This window comes from Oncorhynchus gorbuscha, unplaced genomic scaffold (genome assembly GCF_021184085.1).
Source record: "Oncorhynchus gorbuscha isolate QuinsamMale2020 ecotype Even-year unplaced genomic scaffold, OgorEven_v1.0 Un_scaffold_5477, whole genome shotgun sequence".
NCBI classification, from domain to species: Eukaryota; Metazoa; Chordata; class Actinopteri; order Salmoniformes; family Salmonidae; genus Oncorhynchus; species Oncorhynchus gorbuscha.
In genome coordinates this window covers 771-26,128 of record NW_025745373.1, presented here as the reverse complement: position 1 = coordinate 26,128, position 25,358 = coordinate 771, and the positions used below count along the sequence as shown (strand labels likewise).

General features: G+C 45.0%; 1 protein-coding gene across 1 annotated transcript; it reads left to right on the top strand.

The window, feature by feature from the left end:
• Window positions 1–3,613: 3,613 nt before the first annotated feature.
• Window positions 3,614–20,526, top strand: LOC124018557 (retinoic acid receptor alpha-like). Its single transcript, XM_046333887.1, has 7 exons — window positions 3,614–3,711; window positions 9,634–9,775; window positions 15,021–15,181; window positions 16,975–17,151; window positions 17,582–17,786; window positions 18,815–18,973; window positions 20,306–20,526. Exons 2-7 carry the CDS (start codon window positions 9,664–9,666, stop codon window positions 20,506–20,508), a joined length of 1,017 nt encoding a protein of 338 aa, XP_046189843.1. The 5' UTR covers window positions 3,614–3,711; window positions 9,634–9,663; the 3' UTR covers window positions 20,509–20,526.
• The last annotated feature ends 4,832 nt before the right edge of the window (window positions 20,527–25,358 follow it).

Genomic DNA, 25,358 nt, shown 5'->3' with positions numbered 1-25,358 from the left:
TTGTGCGTTCAGTTACGTATTGCTTAGGAAGGGAAAGGGTGAATGGGTATTTGCTAATGCAAGAAAATGTGGTGCGTTACATAAAGAGGTGCTCTACTTGGGTTTCATTTGTTTGACATGAGGAAGTAATGACTGCCAGCTGGGGCCAATGGGATCAACGAACTGAGCGCGCTGACCCAGCAAAAAGGCGATGGCGCCCTCTCTGTCCTCAGCCCTTCATCCCTCCCTCTGTCCTCAACCCTTAATCCCTCCCTCTGTCCTCAGCCCTTCATCCCTCCCTCTGTCCTCAACCCTTCACCCCTCCCTCTGTCCTCAACCCTTCACCCCTCCCTCTGTCCTCAGCCCTTCACCACTCCCTCTGTCTCCAACCCTTCACCCCTCCCTCTGTCCTCAACCCTTCACCCCTCCCTCTGTCCTCAACCCCTTCACCCCTCCCTCTGTCCTCAACCCTCCCCAAATGAATAAGGGTGCTCTGGAGTCACATCTCTCCTAACTTCTTCTCGTGTCCCCCCTGTCTGTCCAGCTGTCAGTTGAAGCGAATAGCAGGACCCTATTGATAGTGCAGTGTTGGGTGTATTTGTACTTTTCCTCTAAGCTTGTCCTCTGGTACATTAAATACATACATAAGGTTAATACTGTTTTCCTTTGGGGGAGCTTACACGCACGTCTAGTGCTTCATGCTGTATCAGAGCGGTAGGTATACATACATAACATTGCTTTTATCCTGCTCTGCCCCTCTACCAGTCGTTCACTCTCTCTGTCTCGCTCCCTCTCTTTCAGGGCCAAGATAGAGAGCCATATGAGCTGCAGTGAGTAAGACTGCCGTGAACCGTAACTGTGCCTCCAGTTTTGCGCTGATGAATGACAATGAAGATGCCTTTTAAAATAACGAGTGTAATGGGGGCCTTATGTACAGAAGTGGAGTTCACTTGAGAGCAGTTACGATCACCTTTTTCATTTCCTCTATAAAATGATTTTTTAAAGGAACAGGCTTTGAAGTGCTGACCCGGGGCTAGTTTGTGTTTACACATAGGCAAGAGATAAAAAATAAATAAAGTTTTCCAAAGAAGAGGTTTTTTAAAGGTCATTCTCCATATGCCGGTGGTGCAGTTAGTGCCCGTTGAGTGTGTGTGTGTGTTTCTGTGTGTGGGTTTTGTCTTGACTGGTAAGAACCCGGCATGGCGTTCTGTCTCTGTTCCTGGAGAGCTACCCTCCTGTAGGTTTTAACCCCAACTACAGTTTCATGCCAACTCAGTAACTAACCTGATTGTTCTTACCAAACAGCTCTTATTATTAGAATCAGGTGTGCTAGGATTAGGTTACAGCTAAAACCTACAGAACAGTATCTCTCCGGAACAGAGTTGGTGAGCCCTGCTCTAGGGAGTAGGGCCACACAAGGGAGCTTGTGGCATTTAGCAGAAACCCACAGAACGGATCTCATAATAACTGTGGGACACAGCTGGTATGATGAGGGAGGTATGGGTACAACAGGGTTGACTAATGAGACCACCCTAGGTTGTACAGGCGCATGCCCCCAGCCACATGAGCTAAATAAGCTTCAATTTGTCCCCTAATGCTAAAGCACTGAGAAGCCAAAAGTAATAGAGGACCGTATTCGCACATGTTACAGTATGCTGCTGGTCTGTTGACAACAGGGGACCACTTTTAAAGACATCCACCCACTCTGTCATTCGTGCTCAGTGGCGCAGCAATCAAAGGCACTGCATCTCAGTGCTAGGGGGTGTCACTACAGACACCATAGGGCGGGTGCCAATTGCCCCAGCATCGTCCAGGCCTTGCCGGTGTAGGCCATCATTGTAAGTAAGAATCTGTTCTTAACTCACGTGCCGAGTTAAAGGTAAAAAAATATATATTATAACAATAATTCTTCCTGTTTTGAGTGAGAGACAGGGGAGTGAGATTGTCTTTTTATATCCTGGGTCTGATTTAGTGTTGCAGCTGGTCCCTTCAATATGAGCTTCGTTGGTGTTGTCTTTACAGTTAACTGCGTTACAGCTATCAGGATATCTGAACCTCGTGGACATACTGTATGTTTTCCTCGTGAAAAGGGAGATATCAGGATCATTTGGGGTTGGTTTTAACATTCATTTGATGTTTTTCCAGCGGTGAGCGTGAGCATATTGGTGTGCATCGGCCTGGTGTATTTGGCTTGTCTGAATGTACTCTTCCCAAGAGTTTTTCGGGACCATGCAAACTGCAGAAACATGAACAGACACATTACAAAGAGAGCGCGAGCTGTGAAGAGGGGGAGATTATGTGGATGATGGACATGTGTGTTTGCGTCGGTGAGCGAGACCGTGGTGTTTCCATCCAGAACGGCTGTCTGCTGCGTCACGTGGAGTCTGTTCCCAGCTGTACTGCAAGCCTGGTGAACCCGTGAGGCTTGTGTTAAATATAGTTTGTTTATTTACACACGAGTGCCGCCCGGGCCTCTGGGCAGCTCCGAGAACGAGACGTCACAATTTCTCAATCTGTTTGTGTGTGTCTGTGTGTGCTACAGTGTATGACTGGTGTGTGTGTGTGTGCTAGCTACATTATATGACTGACGTGTGTGTGATTACAGAGGTTTTGTGAAACACACAGAGGATATTAAGGGCATAGTCCACCGTGCCTGTTACTTCAACCCAACAACAGCATTTCTCTACCTCCCCACCCTCCCAGAGGTCTGCCGTATACTAGTTGAATAAAAACAAAAATGAACTTCATTCGACAGCCCATATGCCTTGGCCTTGGATGAACAGCTGAGTGCAGCTGCTCACCTGATCCCTTTATAGCCTGTCCAGCTCAAGAATAATCATCTTAGGTCTCATATCAAGGGCTCCCGACTAATTATCTTTGTTAATTCGCCCGTCTTTAGCGTCTTACGGCCTGTTTGTTTTGTGACTCTGAGAGAGAGAGGGAGAGAATTAGAGGAAGAGAAAGGATGACTGTGAACAGCCTTGGGGTGTCTGGTTCTCAATGTCCAACTTGACCTTAGCTTTTGTCACCTTTCTCTCTGTGAAAACATGACGATACCGCTCGGTTTCATTAGACCTACACACCCTTGGTGACCATATACACCAGGACTCGTATATCTTATACAACGGAGTGTAGTGGACGCTAGTCCAGCAGAACATTATTCCTCGCTAGAAGCACCATTCATTCACACACAGCCTAGAGAGAATACTGTTATCTGTTATCGAGTTCCTTCCCTGATGGGTGAGCCAGTTCCTCTATACAGCCATTCAGGACATCCTTATGTGATCTCCGCTGCTTACATTGTCTCGATTGATATGTGGAACCCCCCAAGGTTACCGGTAAACAAGGATGGCCTGCTTTTCTCTTCGGCTCAAGCCTTGCTTTGATTCACCGTGTAGGCCTGTTTCTTGCCAAGAGCTCAGAGAGAGACTCTCCACAATACCAAGTCTTTCTTGTCCGGGGATACGATAGTGGCCTATAAAAGATATTGTCCTTGTCGTTTCTGTCGCTGAATGTGTTGTTAGGAGGTGTGTGTGTGTGTGTTAAGTAGTATGTGCTAAGCATCCCCCTTATCTCTCCACAGCTATAGAGACGCAGAGTACCAGCTCAGAGGAGATAGTGCCGAGCCCGCCGTCGCCCCCTCCTCCCCGCGGGTCTACAAAGCCCTGCTTTGTGTGCCAAGACAAGTCCTCAGGATACCACTATGGAGTCAGCGCCTGTGAAGGCTGCAAGGTGAGACACACCACCTAACCTTATATCCATACACGATATTCTATACTATATTCTATTCTAAATTTAATTCTATTCTATATTCCATTCTATATCTCATTCTATTCGATGCTATATTTCTTTCTATTTGGTCCCAGGTTCAAATTGTACATTGATTCTGGGGGATGTTCTGTAAATGGTGGGCTGGCCCAATGTTCTGAATGCATATAGGGGTGCCCATGATGATATTTCTAACACATATCCTGCTTGTCCTGGTTTGGAATGGGAGTAACCAGTCCCAGGGGCCATCACCCTAAGGCACCCCTGAACATTTGAACAAATGCTATGTCTAGTATTTCCAATGAAAGTTATCCAAAGTTCCAATTGGGGGGGGTGGCCTAAAAATAGTGGACTGGACTATCGCTTATGTCATTGCTTATTCTAACTTCCTATATCTAGGGAATATACCTAATCAGTTGCTCAACCCGAAATGTGTCTTCCGCAGTTAGCCTCTAGGGTACGTTGCACTGCAGGGCGTCAAATTCAAAACAACAGAAATCCCATAATTAAAATTCCTCAAACATACATGTATTTTACACCATTTTAAAGATAAACTTGTTGTAAATCCAGCCACAGTGTCCAATTTTCAAAAAAGGCTTTACGACGAAAGCAAACCAAACGATTGTTAGGTCAGAGCCAAGTCACAGAAAAACACAGCCATTTTTTCCAGCCAAAGAGAGAAGTCACAAAAAGCAGAAATATAGATCAAATTCATCACTAACCTTTGATCTTCATCAGATGACACTCATAGGATGTCATGTTACACAATACATGTATGTTTTGTTCGGTAAAGTTCATATTTGTATCCAAAAATCTGAGTTTACATTGGCGCGTTATGTTCAGTAGTTCCAAAACATTGGGTGATTTTGCAGAGAGCCACATCAATTTACAGAAATACTCATAATAAACATTGCTAAAATATACAATTGTTATGCATGGAATTTTATATCCACTTCTCCTTAATGCAACCGCTGTTTCAGATTTCAAAACTTTACGGAAAAAGCATACCATGCAATAATCTGAATACGGCACTCAGAGACCAAAACAACCCAAGCAGATATCCGCCATGTGTAGTCAACAGAAGTCAGAAATAGCATCATAAATATTCACTTACCATGGATCTTCATCAGAATGCACTCCCAGGAATCCCAGTTCCACAATAAATGTTTGTTTTTGTTCGATAATGTCCATCATATATAATATATGTCCAAATACCTCCTTTTTGTTTGCGCATTCAGTACACAATCCAAACTCACGGCCTTACGATCACTAGGGGCAGACAAAGTCAAAAAGTTCCGTTACAGTCTGTAGAAACATGTCAAACAATGTATAGAATCAATCTTTAGGATGTTTTTAACATAAATCTTCAATGTTCCAACCGGAGAATTCCTTTGTCTTCAGAATTGCAATGGAACAGAGCTAACTATCACGTGAACGCTCAAGACTGAGCTCGTGGCTCTCTGGCAGACCTCTGACTCATTCCCCTCTCATTCGCCCCCACCTCACAGTAGAAGCATCAAACAAGTTTCTAAAGACTGTTGACATCTAGTGGAAGCCTTAGGAAGTGCAATATGACCCCATACACTGTGTATTCGAAAGGTCAAGAGTTGAAAAACTACAAACCTCAGATTTCCCACATCCTGGATTTTTTTTCTCAGGTTTTTACCTGCCATATGAGTTCTGTTATACTCAGACATCATTCAAACAGTTTTAGAAACTTCAGTGTTTTCTATCCAAATCTACTAATTATATGCATATTCTAGCTTTTATGGCGGTGTAGCGGGCAGTTTAATTTGGGCACGCTTTTCATCCAAAATTCCCAATGCTGCCCCCTACCCTAGAGAAGTTAACCCAACCCCTCTGAATCAGAGAGGTGAGAGGGGCTGCCTTAATCGACATCTATGTCATCGGCGCCCGGGAGCAGTTGTTGTGGGGGCCAACTGCCTTGCTTAAGGGCACAGCGACAGATTGTTCACCTAGTCGAAGTGGGGTTTCAAACCAGCGACCTTTCGGTTACTGGCCCCGACAGTCTTAACCACTAGGCTACCTGCCGCCCTATACGCTATCTATATATGATGGGACTGCCAGATGTGGGCTATGCTTCAATAATATTGCGCTATACAGTTCTCATTAACTATATGGAAAAATATATTTGGTTAGTGGCTTTAGTTGGAGAGTGTGGATCTGCTGTGTCGTTCGAACTCCAAATGAAGTCATTATCAAAAGCGCGTGCTCCGGCCGGGTGCAGAAGAGCTGCATTCAGCAAGAGTCAACACGTACACTTGTCATCCCCACTCCCCATGCATGTGTCGTAAGCCATCTCCAGCACGTCCTCAAATATCATACGTGTTCTTCACTCCCGAGCTCTCCATTGATCAGGCCTCGCAAGCCTTTTCGTGTGGTTATGTGAGACGTGTTATGAAAGCAGCAGGTACACTGACTTGCACTCTGTCCTGTTGTAAGGCAACCGTCTGCCTTCTGAAGTGGTATCTGGCCTGCCTTATCTGCAGTACAGTGTTTCATAAGACCGGGTTGTGTAAGCTTGTGTAAGCAGTGGTGCGCTGGGGCACTTGCTGTTCATCTGTAGTGAGTGGAGGTCGAGGGATGGGGGTATAAGGGGATGAGTTGTTAGAGGGGTTAGAGGGGTTGAGGGCAGGGCGATGGTCTAAGACTGGCAGGCAGAGAGGGAGGCTGGATGACTGGCTGCGGTGGTGACAGGTGACCATTAGGCCTGCCTCACATGGCTGGGCCCAGGGAAGCGAACACCTGGCCTGGGACGGAGTGAGGGAAAGAGGTGCTGCAGGAAGGAGCCCAGTTGACACTCAAAGGAAGGCGGGTCACGGCATCCACAGTGGAGATGAGAAAAGAGATTAGGAAGAGGAGGAGAGATTAGAAAGACAGGGACATAAGGACCGGAGAGGAGGAGAGTAGAGATGACCGAAAGGGGACAACAAAGAGATGAGTGGAGCTTCTGGAGCCGAAGGAGTCCTGTTTTAACACAGCAAGATCTCGCCGCCTTCAATGGAACTTAACCTGTCCTCTAATAGAGACTTATCCTTATCCTGCCCTTTTATGGGGGCAGAAATGCACCACTTGCCGGAGTCCTCAATAGCTTGTATTGTCTCTTAACTTCACACTACTCCTTGTTTTCTAATAGTCCCTGATTTTAAATATGCTGAATACTAGCTATTGATGGAGAGATGTAGAGTGAGTGAGTGCGTGCGTGCAGTCTGAGTCAATATGAAAACAGGACCGTGACTTCATGTTGGCTATATAAGAAACAAACTGGCTAAAACTCACTGGGTGCTGTGCGTGCAAGCGTGTGCGTGCGTGTGTACATCCCTGCCGGGTTGTAGCTACCCCGGCGCCAGCTGCTAGTCACAGCCCCCCAGCAGAACTTTCACAAATTCAGCATTCGCCTCCCCTCTGTCCTGTTCACCATAGGAGGTGATGAAGCTTGGCATTCTCAATAATTCAACCTTACAGGCATATTCATGTGTATATACAGCCAGTCATCGGAGACTGGGGTAAGTTGAGGGTTAGCATTTTAGCATCTCTTTAACTAGCCCAGCTACAAAGCCCAACCCTGGGGGGTGGGTGGCGTTGAGGGATATGGTCGGAACAAGCTACTTAGTGATGGCTCGTTTGTTGTTGAAGTGGAGAACTCTCTCATGTTCCCTCTCTTTCTCCCAGATATAAACACTTTAACATAACATTTGCATGCTCTCTTCATATTTATGTTTTTGCCTCCGAGGCATCGGTGCACAGCATGAACCCTCTCTTTTTATTTTCTTTGATGTGAAAGAGATTAAACCCCCCCCCCAAAAAAAAAAAACATTGCTCGTCCCTCTGTTGTTGTTGTGGTGTTTTTAGCTGTCCTTGTTAGTCACTTCTTTAGTAATGTGCCTGTCACAGACGTAGTCGCCGAGCAGGAGAGGCAGAGTCTCTGGGCATTTTCAGATGGTCGCATGAGGACACCTGCACACTCAGTGGGAGTCTGGGGAGGCTGGCATTACTCTAGGCACAGTTTGTGAACTACAAGTATAAGAGGATTCATGCTTTTTTCCCTGTGCAGTTTCAGACCTTTCCCACGCAATCAACCGTTACCACACACACATGCACAACATGAGTCAGGTCCAATATTATTGGCACCCTTAATAAACGTGAGCAAAATAATATAAATACTGAGCTATAGTGTATGCTCCCCCAAAAATTCTAATAATATTATTTTATACTAATACAATTGCTCATAGAAAGAGATTTTGTTTACCAAGTAAAACATATTTTCTCTCAAAAAGATATGGGTGAAAATGATTGGCACCCCTGTTTTCAATACCTTTCGATACCTCACGAGGATAACGGCGCTGAGCCTTTTTTCTCAAATGTTTTATGAGATTACAGAACACATTGGAAGGGATCTTAGACCTTTCCAGAACAATGATATCCTTCGTCTGCACTTATGGGGCCGCCCTCTTCAGTTCAAACCACAGGTTTTCAATGGGGTTCAAGTCCGTAGACTGAGATGGCCTCTTCTGGATGCTGCCGTCCCTTACAGTTGTGCCACGTTTACGCAATAGCACTTTAATCGATTGATCAAATGCACATCTATAGCCTACAGTATACTGTAATAATACTGTTCCTCTCATCTCGCTCACCTTCAAATAGGATCCCTCCCCACCTATCAGCCTGCCTGTCTCTCCTCTCAGGAGGGGTAGGACGAGGAGAGCGAAGGATAGCCCATGATCCGGGAAGGACAAATTGTGGGTTTTAGTCCATCTGTCGGCCAGAGAGCTAATCTCCTGAAATTGTGGCGCTCCCCTGCCAGCCGGCCCCACCCAAACATGACCCACCCCCTTTCCTCCGTGATACACATTGACCCACCCCCTTTCCTCCGTGATACACATTGACCCACCCCCTTTCCTCCGTGATTCAACATGACCCACCCCCTTTCCTCCGTGATTCAACATGACCCACCCCCTTTCCTCCGTGATTCAACATGACCCACCCCCTTTCCTCCGTGATTCAACATGACCCACCCCCTTTCCTCCGTGATTCAACATGACCCACCCCCTTTCCTCCGTGATTCAACATGACCCACCCCCTTTCCTCCGTGATTCAATATGACCTATGACCCACCGTCGCTCCTCCGCCCGTCAATGTTGCCAGTGATTAACCCATTGAGTGACTAATGAAAAGAAATAGAAGTTATAACTTCCACATTGTGCTTGATACTGATGGCATCCTCTACAGTCTCTGCCTTGCCAGAATACACAAAGAGGGTAGATGCCTCGAATGGTAGATGTACCGTTTGAGCTTTTGTTGGGGTTTTTAGGTTTTTGGAGCTTTGAGACGCATGGGTTGGCGACTTTTGTGTATCTGACACCCTCCTCCTGTCCTTTCGTTTTGTTTCAGATATCTGCTGGGAAAAAAATATCTGCGGCGAGTGTTTTTTTGTTTTTTTTGTAAGCATTTTAAACCCATGTTCTCTCTCTGTAATGATTTTCAGTTGGCCCCGACCCAGAATTTCTTTTTGCTGGGCCATTTTAAATATATAAAGTAGGTCATGGAAAATAGCTGGAGGCCCATTGGCCTCTGCATTTCATATCCCCGAACCGTTTTGACTTACTTAAAGTCCTAAAAGCATCTCTGTGTCTTAATGGGCTATTACCAAGGTACGTGGGTGATCTCATGAGATGGCAACAGGAGTTAATATTTCTCCTGCAGATTATTCATCGCTACGACTTTCAAGAGCCTAGTGTTTGGGTAACGCACTGTGGACCCCATGGAACACTCTGGGACTATCTATAGGTTCTTGAATCTCCTCACGCTCACTGACAATATCTCTCTCTTCTCATCGCTCTCTGTCTTCACCCCTCTGTCCTCCAGGGCTTCTTTCGGAGGAGCATCCAGAAGAACATGGTGTACACGTGTCACCGGGAGAAGAACTGCATCATCAACAAGGTCACCAGGAACCGCTGCCAGTACTGCCGCCTGCAGAAGTGCCTGGAAGTGGGCATGTCCAAGGAGTGTGAGTAGCACTGCTAAACTACACCACCCTGCCAACCCTAACCTCAGTACACTATACGTCATCCACAGAGGCCATGTCGTTATCCAAAACTATGCACTGACAATCAGGACAATTAAATCCTTTCCGTTCGACTGCCATCTGGGATGAAATGTCTGGGTGTTTCATTGAGTTCTGATTGATGGGATATCCTGCGTCACTGAAGTACGCGGCACTGCCCAGTCGAGCCTATACTACACAGCAAAAACTCTGATCACAATCATCATTCTCTATCATAGGGCCTCAGGACTGTGTGTGTGTGCGTGTATATATGTGGGTAGTGTACACTGCCCCAATACACATTTTGGCTTTGCACAGTAATCGAGGTAGCATAGTGAGTCTTAGTGGAACTCTGTGATGAATATGTTAGCACCTGCGGAGAGTGAATGAGCAGGCGTCGCCTCTGATCAGTGCATCCCTGGGGCTGTGTCGACACACTCCCTCCCCACACACATACACATACACACACTGTCAGACCAGATGAGCTAATTGGTGGAGGTGAGACACACACGCACGCACACGCACGCACACACACACACACACACACACACACACACACACACACACACACACACACACACACACACACACACACACACACACACACACACACACACACACACACACACACACACACACAGGTCCACACTGTAGGCATTGTAAATATACTGACACACACACACAGGCGGGCACACTCCTCCCTCTCTCTGTCGTCTCTCTACTATGGTATTTACCCTCTTCATGGTACTGTAAGCGCTCTGCGAAGTTTCCCACGCGGCTGGCCGTCTGAGGCCTACTGTAAAGTAAGTTATCCTCAGCGCTCCTTACCTCTGAATGGGGCCATTAATCATGATTATGAGGATTACGGCAGGCCGGCTCTGCAACTCCCACCACAGGGACAGACGGGAGATAGTTTGAAATGGCACTGCCATCTTGTGGCTTGAAGTCGGTACTGCATGGCTGAAGGTCAATAGACAAGATGGGTAGAAGTGGAACCTAACAACTGATACAGGGTGAGATCTTTCTTCTGTTCATCTCCCTAATGGTTAAGGGCCAACTTCTATCTCAAATTCAAAAAGTAGCCATATAGGTTCACACTTGAACCGGAAGAGTATGCTCGCATGCTCCCTTCAGCCTTCGCTTGAAAAACAAGAAAAAAGCGACAATACTGTACATATTGTCCATTTTGAGACACCGTAGCCAGTATACACTTCCTCACAATAGTCAGAATTAATCTGAGAACTCACGAAATCTGTCATCAATTTTAACGTTTTTGCAGAGGAGATCTTAGTCACACAATTTTACAGCTAACTAAGATGGTTGGTGCAGTATTTTGTCTCTCATTGAATGATTGAATGACAACAGACTTTATTGAAGAATCCCTACTGTTGACCAATCACAGACTAACGGCATTAGACTTTGGCTCCGGACTTCGGCTTTCCTCGAGAAACAATGTTGGGTTCCCGAACAGACGATTTTAAAAACCTCACCGGAGTCCAAAACGAACAAAAATGTCGTCATAATATATGCACAAACTCTTCCTGTTTCGTCTGGGAAGCATGCTGACAGACACCTTTACTCTCCCATACTCCCTCTATTTATTCTGTGTGTGTGTGTACTGATTGGGTTATGTGAGGGTGTAGTGTTGAGATGTCTTTCTCCGTGTGTCCTGGCTGATGACTTTGGTTGTGTTGCGAGGCTACATCGGGGGGTGGCTGGCCATCTGGGGACCTGCGGGGAGCTACCGAGGAGGCTGGGAGGGCCGGCCGCTCTGCTAGGGGACGTCTCGGTGACCTTGCGTCTGCTCGACAGCTCCAACACCGTCAGGACCGGTGCCAGGTGGCCATGCCGAGGGGGAGCGAGTGAAAGAGAAGGAGAGGAGAGATGGGGGGGGTTACCAGGGAAAGCCTGAGAGAGGAGTCAGTGATGTCGAGGAAAGGCAGGGGCTGGCCTGGAGTTTTTGGGGGAAATGCTCTTTTACAATATCAATGTTGACTATGTTTGTTTCCTTCGGCGTGCCGTTAAACCTCTGCTGGTGACTAGGCGTGTAGAATGTAGACTTGATCCATGTCATGAAGTTGTGTGGTTTTCAATACAGTCTGTGTACGACAGAGAATATGCCTATTCAAGTTTTTTTTTTTTTTTAAGTTGTGTTTTGAATTTGGTTAACGTTCAGATTATAGGACAGTCCATTTCATTGTACACACGTAAATGTTCCCCGCTGTAATTACTGTGGTAGGGTGTGTGTGTGGCTGTACTGTACTACGGGGGAGCCCTGTGTTAGTTAGTGTGTGCCCTGTCGAGGGGGTAAAACTGTGCCCCTCCTTGTCGCCTCAGCTCCTCGCTCCAGCTCCAAAGGCGGGATGGCGTTGGGCCCCCAGCCGCCGCCCCCACCCTTGGAGACCGGGAGAGGACAGACTGGGGCGCCAGGGGCGGACAGGGCAGCTCCCCCGGGTAAGCAGTCACCCCCCCCTCCCCCCTCCTTCCCCAACTCCATTCCTCCGTCCCCTCTTTCCCTCCATCCATCCCTCATCACCTGTTTTCATCTCCCGTGCAGTGCCTTAGCATCTCCAGCATGTATGAACGAAGGAGGAGGAGGGTCGGAGAGGATAGAGGGAGAATAAGTTTCATCATTGCCTGGGCAAAACAGAGCAGCGAGAGAGATGCAGGCAGGAGAAGCAGGGCAACATTGACATTTTTATCTTTCCATTGAATTTAATCTGTGTGATGGACGACCTGTCATGGGTTTAATTTTCCTCCTTCAAATTATCCCTGTCTGTCAGCTGGCTGGCCCTCTCTCGCTTTCTCATGCACAAACACACGTGCACGCACCCACACATTCATACACACGTGCACGCACCCACACATTCATACACACGCACGCACCCACACATTCATACACACGCACGCACCCACACATTCATACACACGTGCATGCACCCACACATTCATACACACGCACGCAGACACATTGTCAAACGTAGCCTTTTATATTGTGAAATCCACTATGAGTACAAGTGATTGATTGATGGGAGTATGTGTATTGCTTCTAGCATACCCAATACAATACTATACGCTACAATGAATAGACTGCTAGAATGTGTTTCATATCAGTGGGAAACCCAATTCCACACGGTCGTACCATTTTAAGAATGCTAGAAAGAATCCTTCATAGCTCAAACACATTCATATTCAAACAAAGCATTCGTGTTGACACATTCCACGATTTACACACACACACACACACACACACAAAATAATGCTGTGGGCTGTATTTCTTCTCCCCCTCCCTAGCCCTGCTATGGATCGCCCTCCAGTTATTGCACACAGCAATTCTCCGTGACTGATCGCGAGTCCCGGCTAATAGTTCTTTAATGACTGCGTTCAATTGTGTTGTGCAGCTTTTGATTGCGGTGTCAATTTGTCAGCACGGGTAATGTCTCTGCGTTAAGGATTCTCCACTTTTATTTAGGGAATTCATTTAACGTCTCCAACGGGCGCCGTAATGGCGGTTGGGGGGGGGGGGTGCGCTGAGTCGCTTTGACAGGTACGGGAGAGCGGGGAGGGCCCGAGACACACATACGCACACACACTCACATCATTCTCAGCTCTCCTCACCTGTCAGCTCCTTTAAAGGTGGATGGACTTTGTGGCAAGAATAAATAGCTGTTGGCAATGCGTAATTGTAGAGATGTAAGAAAGTGCTTTACTTTACTTACTTGTTAGTGACGCACATTAATCAATATCTCTGTAATTGTGCCAAATTTAGCCAAAAGTCTCATTTTCATCTGAAGTCTTAGTGATTTGAGGGTGCGCTTACCTAGCAAATGCAGGATCTGCTGTTGTATCAGTGTGTGAGTATCAGACCTGCCCCCCCCCCCATGTCTGTGGACTGATTTAATGAAAGTTGTCCCTGTACGGTGCATCCCTTTCTGGCCCTGGGTCAGATGTTGTCCCTAGACAGACAGTAATCTGTGATGAGTTTTGTGTACCCCTATAATGGTTAGGATTTGGACAGGGGAACTGATCCAGGGTCTGTGCCTAAGGTTAACCTCTGGGTCGAGGTCTGGGGAAAGGGGGAGAAGAGGAAAACAACAAACCCAGGGAAGACCTATCAGAGAACAAGTGAAGCTTGGAGCGACAAAGACGGAAATAAGCAGGCGATTGAGGATTAAAGAGAGGGAGAAGAGAGGAATGCGCAACAGTGATGGAGATAGAAAGAGTGCATGAGAGCGAAAGCTAGAGGGGGTTGTGCAGCTAGTGGGAGCGGGGGCTCAGCCGAGCCCTTAAAACCATTACCGCCTGGATATTTGTCATATTATGTTATTAGATTAGCCAGGGCCTCTAATGAAAGCAGTAGCAATGTGTCAGCATTATGAACGACCTTATCCGCCAACGCCATTTATCACCTAACCCGCCTCCCCTCCTCAGACCTATACACCCCAGGGTGGGTGAGGGGAGGGAGGGGGAGGAGGGAGAGCTGAATATACCCTAATGGCTTTCCAATGCTAAACACAGCAGCGGCTGGTGTATTTGTCATTTCGGGAGTGAGTGTAGCTACATTCACAGCAGCGGTCGGAGCGCCGCGGGGGAATGGCATTTCTCAGGCTTTCCTTTTGGATTATTTCCTCAGTAATATCTCTGTCCCCCCTGGGCCGACCTCTCATGGTCGTTTATCTTCCCGAATGGGATCAGAGCTGGAATGTGTTCTGCTGGCTTCTTAGCTACAGAGGCCCTCGGAGCTTGATGTTTTCCTACTGCCACTTAATCATCCTCTTCCATCGGGTATCTGTCCTGTTAGCTAGCCTACATACACCACCTCCCACTCTTGTCCTTTTGCTACCTCTATTTTATATCTCAGTCCCCTCTTAGTTTGTCTAGATACCGCCACAATTTAAATACTGTTCCACAATTTGTCCCCCCCAACACAAGTGAAATCCTGGGTGCTTTTACCCGCAGTTTAATTTCACCGATGGTCTTGCCATTTCACTTTGGTTTTATTTCTGTCTTTGATATCACAATTACTTTCTAGTTTAGGCAGGAAAAGCAGTATCCTTCCTAGACTGTTTGTAAACCAACCAACTGAAACCGAGACATACCAAATTTACCTCCGAAGCACCCTTGTTTTTAACACACCTTTTAGACATTCCACTGCTAAATGGCCTCCCCGTTCCTAAACCCTGCTTCTCTTCCTTCTCTCTCCCGTCAGCGGTGAGGAACGACCGGAACAAGAAGAAGAAGGATGAGAAGAAGCCGGAGTGCACTGAGAGCTACGTGCTGAGCACTGAGACGGAGCAGATGATCAACAGGGTCAGCAAGGCGCATAAGGAGACCTTCCCTTCCCTCTGCCAGCTCGGCAAATACACTACGGTGAGCACCACAATACTTCGTCAGAGGTGTGTGCGTTTCTGCGTGTAAAATCTCACAGATTACCAGGACCGTGCATTCGCTCATCTGTTGTGGTTGGTATTTTAACTGAATGATTCTTCAGTGTTGTTTTAAGTGTAGCTTCAGAACCTTGTTGGTGCTGCGACCTGCGATTCTCATAATCACAGAGTTCATTCATTGTGTCATTCATGTTGTCTGTGTGGAGTCTTGAATGCAGGGTGCAACTTCGTTTTTAGAAGTGGGGGGACATAATCTGGCTGAGGATTCCACCCCCCCCCAAAAAAAACACAAAAAAAGAATTGGGGCATCTAAGATAATTTCCTGCATTTCTGCACAATCCAATATGACCCATGGCCCTTCTAGCCCTCTTAATTTAGAACAACAAAAAAGCTCAAATGTCCCAGTCATCAAGCTAGTTAAGAGATCATTGTTAAATATGTTTAAGTGATAAGACTGAACAAGATCAAAGCTAATTCAATAATCAATATTGTTGCACCTTTAACCGATAACCTAACAAATGTACTTCATTTTAAAAGAGTTGTTCAAGGACTTTTGATTGTGTTTATTAAGAAATCCTCTATCAAATTTCAGCCAGCCCACCCAGCCAGCCCGATCCTTCTACACACCCGACCCCCACCAGCCTAGTCAATAACTAAACTCTCTTCCAACACATTTTTTTTCACAGTCTTTAGGTTTGGGAATAAAGTTTCAAAATAATACAAAAAATAAGCGCAAAGCTACACATACATTATACATATTTTATTTCAGCTCATGAAACACTTTACATGTTTTGCGTTTTATATTTTTGTTCAATATTATAGTTGAAATCTTTTGAGGCATCTGGCTTGTTCTCTGCTGCACAGAGAGAATAAAGTGTATCCGCAAAAATTCACCTGAGCTCCATCACAAACTGGTCTTCCCTGGCTGCCTCGCTCTGCTGAGACACCTTTCACCATCTGATCCTCCTAAACTGAATTACCTTGGTGTACATTTATACATTATCTAAGATTAGAATCAATGGTTCAATAATTGAAATGACCATTATTCCCAGATCCCAGACTGTAGCATTAATCTGCTGTCCTGTAGGTACTGTAGTTCTACCCATCAACTCAAGGTGGAACTTTGTATCATTCAATAATATTGTTAATACACTGCAAAAATCACCAGAACTCCGTAGACTGGTCTTCCCTGGCTGTCTGACCCTGCTGGGACACCTGTCACCATCGGATCCTGCTAAGACATGATGATCATGGTGCACCGTCAGTACACAACACTATGACAGTGAAGCCTGTAGAGCTGTTTATTACTAGAATTATCTAGGGAAACTGACAAATCAATAAGATTACATTGCTATACTGACTCTTAATAAAAACTCACATTGCACAAAAAAACGGCAATTTTGGCCAGCTCTCTTTCTCTGTATATCAACTGGCGAAAGCAAAGAAGTGAATTTACTTCTGTTGAAACGGGACAAAAAGCCTACAAAACATTTCCATACAAACAACAGCTGTTAAATGGTAATAATAGCCACCTCATATCGCAATCTGATACTGATAACTACAGGCTAGACTAGAGCGAAATTGGCTTTGGTGGCTACTAGCTCTCTAATTCATTCACCTCAGTTGAGACACTACTAGCTCAGTACTGGCAATTTCAGAATGTGACCCCCCAGTCCCCAGTGAAAGTTGCGCTGCTGCTTCAATGTAAAACCATCTTCACCCAATAAAAACAGGTTAGCCATCAAACTCATACTAGTTCCTCTTTCTCATTCACAGAGTAACAGCTCGGAGCGGCGTGTGGCTTTGGACGTGAACCTGTGGGACAAATTCAGTGAGCTGTCCACCAAGTGTATCATCAAGACGGTGGAGTTCGCCAAGCAGCTTCCTGGCTTCACCACGCTCACCATCGCTGACCAGATCACCCTGCTCAAGGCCGCCTGTCTGGACATACTGGTAAGGGGATCGCTTTTGGTTAGGTCTACTAATGGTTGTCTGGAACAAATGCTAACACACCCTCTCGGATCGCTCTTCACGATCAGAGTTGGTCAATTAACCAACCCTGGTCCTGGTCCATCTGAGAGGGAGTACAGGCGTTTGTTCCAGCACTAAAACACCATATCACCAACAAATCACCTTTATAAGTAGGAACTCGATCAGTTGAAACGGATGTATGAGTGCTGGGGTGGTGTAAAAACCTGCACACAATCTAGTTTTTTCAGGCCTGGGATTAGTGAGTGGTGACCACTCTTTTATATAAGATCTGTTCATAGGATTATTGAAAGTACTACAGCTACTTATCGATTCATACCCCGTGCTATTTCATGATTGGCCTATGTATTTTATTTCTGGCATTCTCAACCAATCCTGCGCTCCGCTCCCTCAGATTCTGCGGATCTGCACGCGCTACACACCGGAGCAGGACACCATGACGTTCTCGGACGGCCTGACGCTAAACCGGACCCAGATGCACAATGCCGGCTTCGGACCGCTCACCGACCTGGTGTTCGCCTTCGCCAACCAGCTCCTCCCCCTGGAGATGGACGACGCTGAGACTGGGCTGCTCAGCGCCATCTGTCTGCTGTGTGGAGGTACTGCGGCTGTTTGGATTTAACCAATGCTACTGCATATTTAATTTTTTTATTTTTTATTTTACCTTTATTTAACCAGGCAAGTCAGTTAAGAACATATTCTTATTTTCAATGACGGCCTGGGAACAGTGGGTTAACTGCCTGTTCAGGGGCAGAACGACAGATTTGTACCTTGTCAGCTCGGGGTTTGAACTCGCAACCTTCCGGTTACTAGTCCAAAGCTCTAACCACTAGGCTATGCTGCCGCCCCATACAGATGCACCCATACACACTCAGTGATTGAAGTTGATAATGACATTGTGCCCGGGTAGAGTAGGGTAGGGGTTCATCTGCCTCGTCTTCATGTGGCTGTGAAGGTGTCGCTGTCTAAAACCAATAGAGCTGGTCACATTGCTTCTCATTATAGGCAACTGTCACTGTACCGTATTCCAGCATTCACATATTGGACAAGCTCCTGCTAGTGAGCATTTCTCCTTTGCCAAGATAATTCATCCACCTGATAGGTGTGGCATATTAAGAAGCTGATTTAAACAGAATGATCATTACACAGGTGCACCTTGTGCTGGGGACATTAAAAGGCCACTTTTAAATAGGCAGTTTTGTCACACAACACAATGCCTCAGATGTGTCAATTTTTGAGGGAGCGTGCAATTGGCATGCTGACTGCAGGAATGTCCACCATAGCTGTTGCCAGATGATTTAATGTTAATTTATCTATCATAAGCCACCTCCAACATCGTTTTAGAGAATTTGGCAGTACGTCCAACCAGCCTCACAAGCGCAGACCACTTGTATGGCGTTCTGTGGGCGAGCGGTTTGCTGATGTTAACGTTGTGAACAGAAGTACCCCATGGTGGGCAGGCATAATATGTCATGAAATAGGTAGGCATAAACTATGGACAACTAGCACAATTGCATTTTATCGATGGCAATTTGAATGCAGAGAATGCATACAGTTTAGCATGAGCTCTATTTATTACATTTCAACTCACTGAACACACCCCTGTATTGTTTGTGGCTGTGTGTAGATCGGCAGGACCTGGAGCAGGCTGACAAGGTGGACGTACTACAGGAGCCCCTACTGGAGGCTCTGAAGATCTACGTGAGGAAGAGGAGGCCTCACAAACCACACATGTTTCCCAAGATGCTGATGAAGATCACCGACCTGAGGAGCATCAGTGCCAAAGGTGATAGGCAGTCCGAGACATCCGTCCACACCGTTGACCATTTCTTTCTCGTTCAAAGGTTGTCTGAAATAGGCCAAGATCAGGCATCTTGCGATTGGTTCACGGATGATCGATAACGGAGAGGACACAAATGTAGTTTCCTCAGTATTACGAAAGGTGTGCAGCAGGGGTCGATTTTTGGGGCCCTGTTCTCTTCACTATTTATATGAAACCTGTAACATTCCTCTCTATGCGGATGGTACAGTTATTACTGTTATTTACTCCTGTGCCCCCCCCCCCCCCCCCCCTCAGTACAGCAGACCTTTCATGACCTTCAATGTGTTTTTGACAATTCAAAAATCACTTACTGATCTTGAAACTAGTGCCTAATGCCAATAAAAAACCCCTAATTGATGTTCTCTAGGTCTTGTAATATTGACCCTGAGGACCTGCGTATTTGCACGTGATGATACTCTTTTAAAACGCGCATTGAAAAACGGACAAAAAAGCTGAGAATTAAGAATGGATTTGTATAGAAATAAATCCTGCTTCACTTTGAAAAGTAGAAGGAAGATTGTTCAAGGAACACTTCTCCCAGTGTTTTATTATGGTGATATAATCTACATGCATGCGGCAGCCTCTGTTTTAAAACCTTCAGACTCAGTCTATCACTCAACACTGCATTTTATCACTGGGGACAATTTTCTTACACATCACTGCATTTTGTATAGTTCTGTTGGCTGGGAGCCTCTGACTACCAGAAGGTCCCACTTTACTCAGCTCACGTCTTAATTGGAAGTCCTGTTTCAATTAGCGTTATATTATAATGGACTACTATATATAGTAGTTAAAGCTGCAATATTCAACTTTTGGGCGACCCGACCAAATTAACATAGAAATGGGATTTTTAGATCTGTAATTTTTATCGAAAGCAAGTCTAAGAAGCATAGATTTGTTCTATGTGCGCTATTTATATGCTTCCCATTCTTACGTTTCGCTTTTACTTTCGGATTTGTAAACCAGCTGAGAATACAATATTTTTGTTTATGGAAAATATATTTCACAGCGGTGTAGATGGTACAATGTTTCTCTACACAACACTTGCTTGTTTTGTCACGAACTGAAATTAGGCAAACTATTTTAATTTTAGCAACCAGGAAATGGAGGCGCAATTTATGCATAGTGCAGCTTTTAAAGTACTTACTTTGCAACATCCATAAAGGTTTAAACTAAATTGTAAAGGTATACATTTGTAATGTAGATCCAAGTCAAGTGTGACTCATTCATATAAAGGGGTTGAATGTCCACAACTGAGGACAGACTAACACCATATCTTGGTCCTCCCCTCCTCAGGAGCCGAGCGTGTCATCACCCTGAAGATGGAGATCCCGGGCTCCATGCCCCCTCTCATCCAGGAGATGCTAGAGAATTCTGAGGGTCTGGAGAGTGGGGCCACAGGCTCCCGGACCAGTGGGGCCCTCCCAGGCAGCTGCAGCCCCAGCCTATCCCCAAGTTCCGCCCAAAGCAGCCCCAGCCCCACCACGCAGTCACCGTAGCAAGCCGCCCTCTTTTCGCTCATCCCCCTCTTTCTCCCTGTGGTTGTGGGGTCCTCAATGGACACAGAGACTGGCGTGTTCTTGAGTGTTCCGCCCTATGTGCGATACACCCTCTCCTGCTCCACCCCCTCAAAGACAGTGTCGGGAAAATGGCGGACGGGCGGTGGTGGGATTTCTCTGTTTTCTGGAACACTGCTGATATCCCTCTGTCCTCACCCTTCCCCTCTCTCTCTACCTGAAAGACTGAGGGAAGGTATCGAGCAGTCAGAGCTGTGGACACTGGTCCACTCAGAGGGGCTGGCGGGAAAGGGGGAACAGATGGACAAGCGGACAGACTAACACCAGACACTTTTCTCGTTTCTCCAAGGCGGACTGCAGGCATGGACTTGTCGAAGAAGAACCCACATAAAAAGACTGGGTCATTCTCCTTTTCCATCTTTGAAAAACAGATTTAGAGTGACAAAATATATATAGAAAAGTAAGGAACTCTTGTGATTGAATTCTTCTTGATGGAATAACAGGTTGAGAAGAAACTCCTTTTTGTGTGTTTTAATTGTTTTATACCCATGAGGGTATCAAAAGAGAATTGTTCCATTGTTTTATCACATACTGATGATGTTTTAATTAACAAAAGTAAAGAAGTTTAAAATGACTTTTTCAATTTAAAGACATACACACGCAAATGTGCACAGAAAAGAGTTGCGATAAATATCGAACTATTCCAGGTTGGGTTTGCTTTTCTCTCCTTTTTCTTTTCTGCTGCAAAGAGAATGGAAAAAAATGATTGTATGAGCTTGGATGTATGATATGGTCACAGGTCCTTCAAGAAATCAAATGAATGAAGTTAAGGTGTATTTTAAGTAGCCTTTGAGTTCATGTATATAAGCTGTATTCATTTCTTTAAAGAAAAAAAAAACTACGTATACCTTTTACGTGTTTTGTTCATAGGTTTCTGTTTCAAGAAAAATATATTTTAAGCACATTTTCCTGAAGGAAACGAATCTGTTTGTCCCTTTAAATGAGGGACAGATCCATAGAAATCACTATGGTTCTTAAAAACAGCAGCCACAATTTAGTTCACTCTCACCCTTAAATTACAACAGATTTCCATGAATACGAAAAAAAAAACCAAAGCACTCATATTGGGGCTTTTTGGTGATTGATTTGGGTAGTTGGAGGTTGAGAGCCAGGCGCTGGGTTCATCCAGCTAGGCACAGAGACTAGACACAGCATGGTTCCCAAATGGATTACAATGTGAAGCATGGAGTACAGTACACACATTTTCCCCCAAAAAAATGATATGGGGGAGGGTAACTTGAGTGATCTAGTGTTCCCTATTGATGGTGAAGAAAGTTGGCCTTGTTGACTATGCTCTCACGACTATACCAACAACTGGGTCGTATTCATTAGGCATGAAAAATAAAAAAAAATAAGTGATTGACACAGGGAGAGTCTACCCTCCCCCTTGTAAAAATGTTTTGCAGTGTGCACTAATGAATGTGACCCCGTTTTTGGAAACGGGACCTTTGACCTTTGCCTCAGAGCAATACCACCTGTGATTCTTCATAGAAGCCCAACATCACCACTGAGCCTAGTTTTTGATTCTCACACGCAGCTCGCTCAAACATTCATCACTGTACACAAACACATACCGATGTCTCAGGAAGGAATCGTTCTGTATGCTTTGCTTGTTCTTTGTAAGAGTTTCCACTGTGCTGCACCCCACTGCCTATCACAAACACTGACACACATATGCATGCTACTGAATTCTACAACTCTACAATCACTCGTCTCTGCTAGGCCAGTACTTTGCAGAGAGACTGGTCTGAACAACAAGAGCTATGAAGAGGATGTCAATATGGATTCTGTTGGAATCATAAATGTGTTCCTTTTTTTTCATTTCTTTATTTGTACGGTCAAAGCTGCTTTTTTTTTTTACCCTCAATTTTTCACCTGTCCTCAACAGCGCACAAGCCTCTCCCAGCGAATCTGGATTAGCAACACAAACCCCTCGATTTGAGAAGTATGGAATATGTTGCAATTTTTTTTTTCAAAATTCATCAGGCAACTCAAAATAAAAACTTTTCATAATAGTGTTTGTTTGTGTGTGCCTGAAGCAGTGTTTGATTACACATTTACGATAATACATCAAGATGTGTAATATATATTTTTATAGTCTTATACTTGAGTAGTCTTCTGCACCTGAGCCTTGTCCTTTGAGAAGCATTACTTGGCGTGTAAACAAATGTCTGTTAGATGACAGAATAGATGAGTAGGCCTCTTCTGATAGAAGAAATACATTGATGGCAGCAACGGCTACCATTTACAGACAGTCATAATGTCTTGCATAATGTACGTACGCAGCAATGAATGGGTTCCGTGGTATGGTATATGTGCTGTTGCAGACTACAGTACGAGGAAAACCATACAAACTTTAGGCCCTCAAATACCAACGAAGGCTACCGTGTTCTGCTGGTAGCAAGCAGGCCATTGAGAGGGTTATTTGTCATCTGGCATAGAACGTTTAATATCACTCATCACAGACGGTAAACTACGAACACAGAGCATACTGCGTCTCTGCTTGTGCTTGGGAGGGATTGTACTAGTTCTTGTAACTGCGTGAGATAAGAACAGCTTTTCAAATTAGCGAGAAAGATGTTTGCTGCAGTTACTCAAATGGCTTCATCATTTGATTGGTAGAAGATATAGTGTTCCTCATTTTTTTAGGAACAGTGTACAGGTGTCTAATTTATTTTGGATTACCAGCCTTTTGAGTACGTTTAAATGCACAGTAATAATTTTATATTAAACTGACTATGGCAGTAGGTAGATTATGCAATAGTAATGTAAATACCTTACTCTGTTTATCAATCTGTGTACGGTCAAAATCAAGTAAGTATACTCTGATTAAAACACCTGGATTTCTGAGCAATCTTTAGAATTATTAAGACTTGTAAACACCTTAAATCGGCGTTCCAGCTGTGTATTTATACTGAACAAAAATAAATATGAAACAATTTCAAAGATTTTAATGAGTTACAGTTCATATAAGGCAATCAGTCCATTTAAATACATGGATTATTCCCTAATCTATGGATTTCACATTTATTTAATCTTTATTTAACTAGGCAAGTCCGTTACGAACAAATGCTTATTTACAATTTACATTTTCCTCATGCAGAGCAGAGCGACACATCTCCTTCGCATAGAGTTGCTCAGGCTGTTGATTGTGGCCTGTGGAATGTTGTCCCACTCCTCTTCAATGGCTGTGCGAAGTTGCTGGATATTGGCAGAAACTGGGACACGCTGTCGTACACGTTGATCCAGAGCGACCCTAACATGCTCAATGGGTGACATGTCGGGTGAGTATACAAGTCATGGAAGAACTGGGACATTTTCTGCTTCCAGGAATTTTGTACAGATCCTTGCGACATGGGGCCATGCATTATCATGCTGAAACATGAGGTGATGGCGGATGAATGGCACGACAATGGGCCTCAAGATCTAGTCACGGTATCTCAGTGAATTCAAATTGCCATTGATAAAATGCAATTGTGTTCATTGTCCGTAGTTTATGCCTGCCCATACCATAAACCCACCGCCACCATGGGGCACAACATTGACATCAGCAAACCCCTCGCCCACACAAGGCCATACACGTGGTCTGCGGTTGTGAGGCTGGTTGGACGTACTGCCAAATTCTCTATAACAACGTTGGAGGTGGCTTATGGTAGAGAAATTAACATTCAATTCTCTGGCAACAGCTCTAGTGGACATTGCTGCAGTCAGCATGTCAATTGCACGCTCCATCAAAACTTGAGACATCTGTGGCATAGAGCCCCACTGTGGAGGTGTCATAATACCCATAAAACCTAGCAGTCAAACAGGGAAATGGTTCCAATTGTTTTTCCACTCTTCATTTTTCCCCATACCGGATTTTAGAAACACTTAAAATAAGGGCTGTGTTTTGTGTAGGCTTACCATGGTTTGAGGTTTTGTAAATCTCTTTCGGACAAGGTGACTTATCAATTTATTCAGCTCTACTTACTCTCAGTTTAAAAAATGCTAATTAGAATCAAAGTAGACACCATGCAAAACTACAATTCCCTGCAGGCTCCATCACGTCATTTCTAGCTGACACCGTTGCTAACAGGTATTGTGTCCGTTTAAAACTTGCACAAGACATTTCACAGAATTGTCCATTTAAAGAAATGTAGCCAATTTACTAATTACTACATTGAACAAACTTTAGATAGTTAATCCAGAGATTCTTACCTTTGCCTCGATTCGGCAGTCTCGTCCAGATAATCATGGCATTTGTAGTTCTTTATGATAGCCACATTAGCAGTTAATTAGCATTTCATATTTGGGGCGTAAATACAGACAAATATATTAATAAAAGTCACCTTATCCTGGAGAGATTTACACAGTTACCAGAACATCACGCCAAGGTAAGCCTACACTTCTTCACTGAGGTTTAACGGTTAGCATCCAATAAATGTTGCATTACCGCCACCTACTAGACTGAAGTATAAATCAAATCAAATCAAATGTATTTATATAGCCCTTCGTACATCAGCTGATATCTCAAAGTGCTGTACAGAAACCCAGCCTAAAACCCCAAACAGCAAGCAATGCAGGTATAGAAGCACGGTGGCTGGAAAAACTCCCTAGAAAGGCCAAAACCTAGGAAGAAACCTAGAGAGGAACCAGGCTATGTGGGGTGGCAGTCCTCTGGCTGTGCCGGTGGAGATTATACAGAACATGGCCAAGATGTTCAAATGTTCATAAATGACCAGCATGGTTGAATAATAATAAGGCAGAACAGTTGAAACTGGAGTAGCAGCACA

Bases quoted from the DNA above. Each gene is read 5' to 3' on its own strand.
- LOC124018557 (XM_046333887.1), top strand. From the start codon at position 9,664: ATGGTGTACACGTGTCACCGGGAGAAGAACTGCATCATCAACAAGGTC. The intron at 15,182-16,974 runs GTGAGCACCACA...TCTCATTCACAG, and splicing joins AGCTCGGCAAATACACTACG to AGTAACAGCTCGGAGCGGCG. The intron at 17,152-17,581 runs GTAAGGGGATCG...CCGCTCCCTCAG, and splicing joins CCGCCTGTCTGGACATACTG to ATTCTGCGGATCTGCACGCG.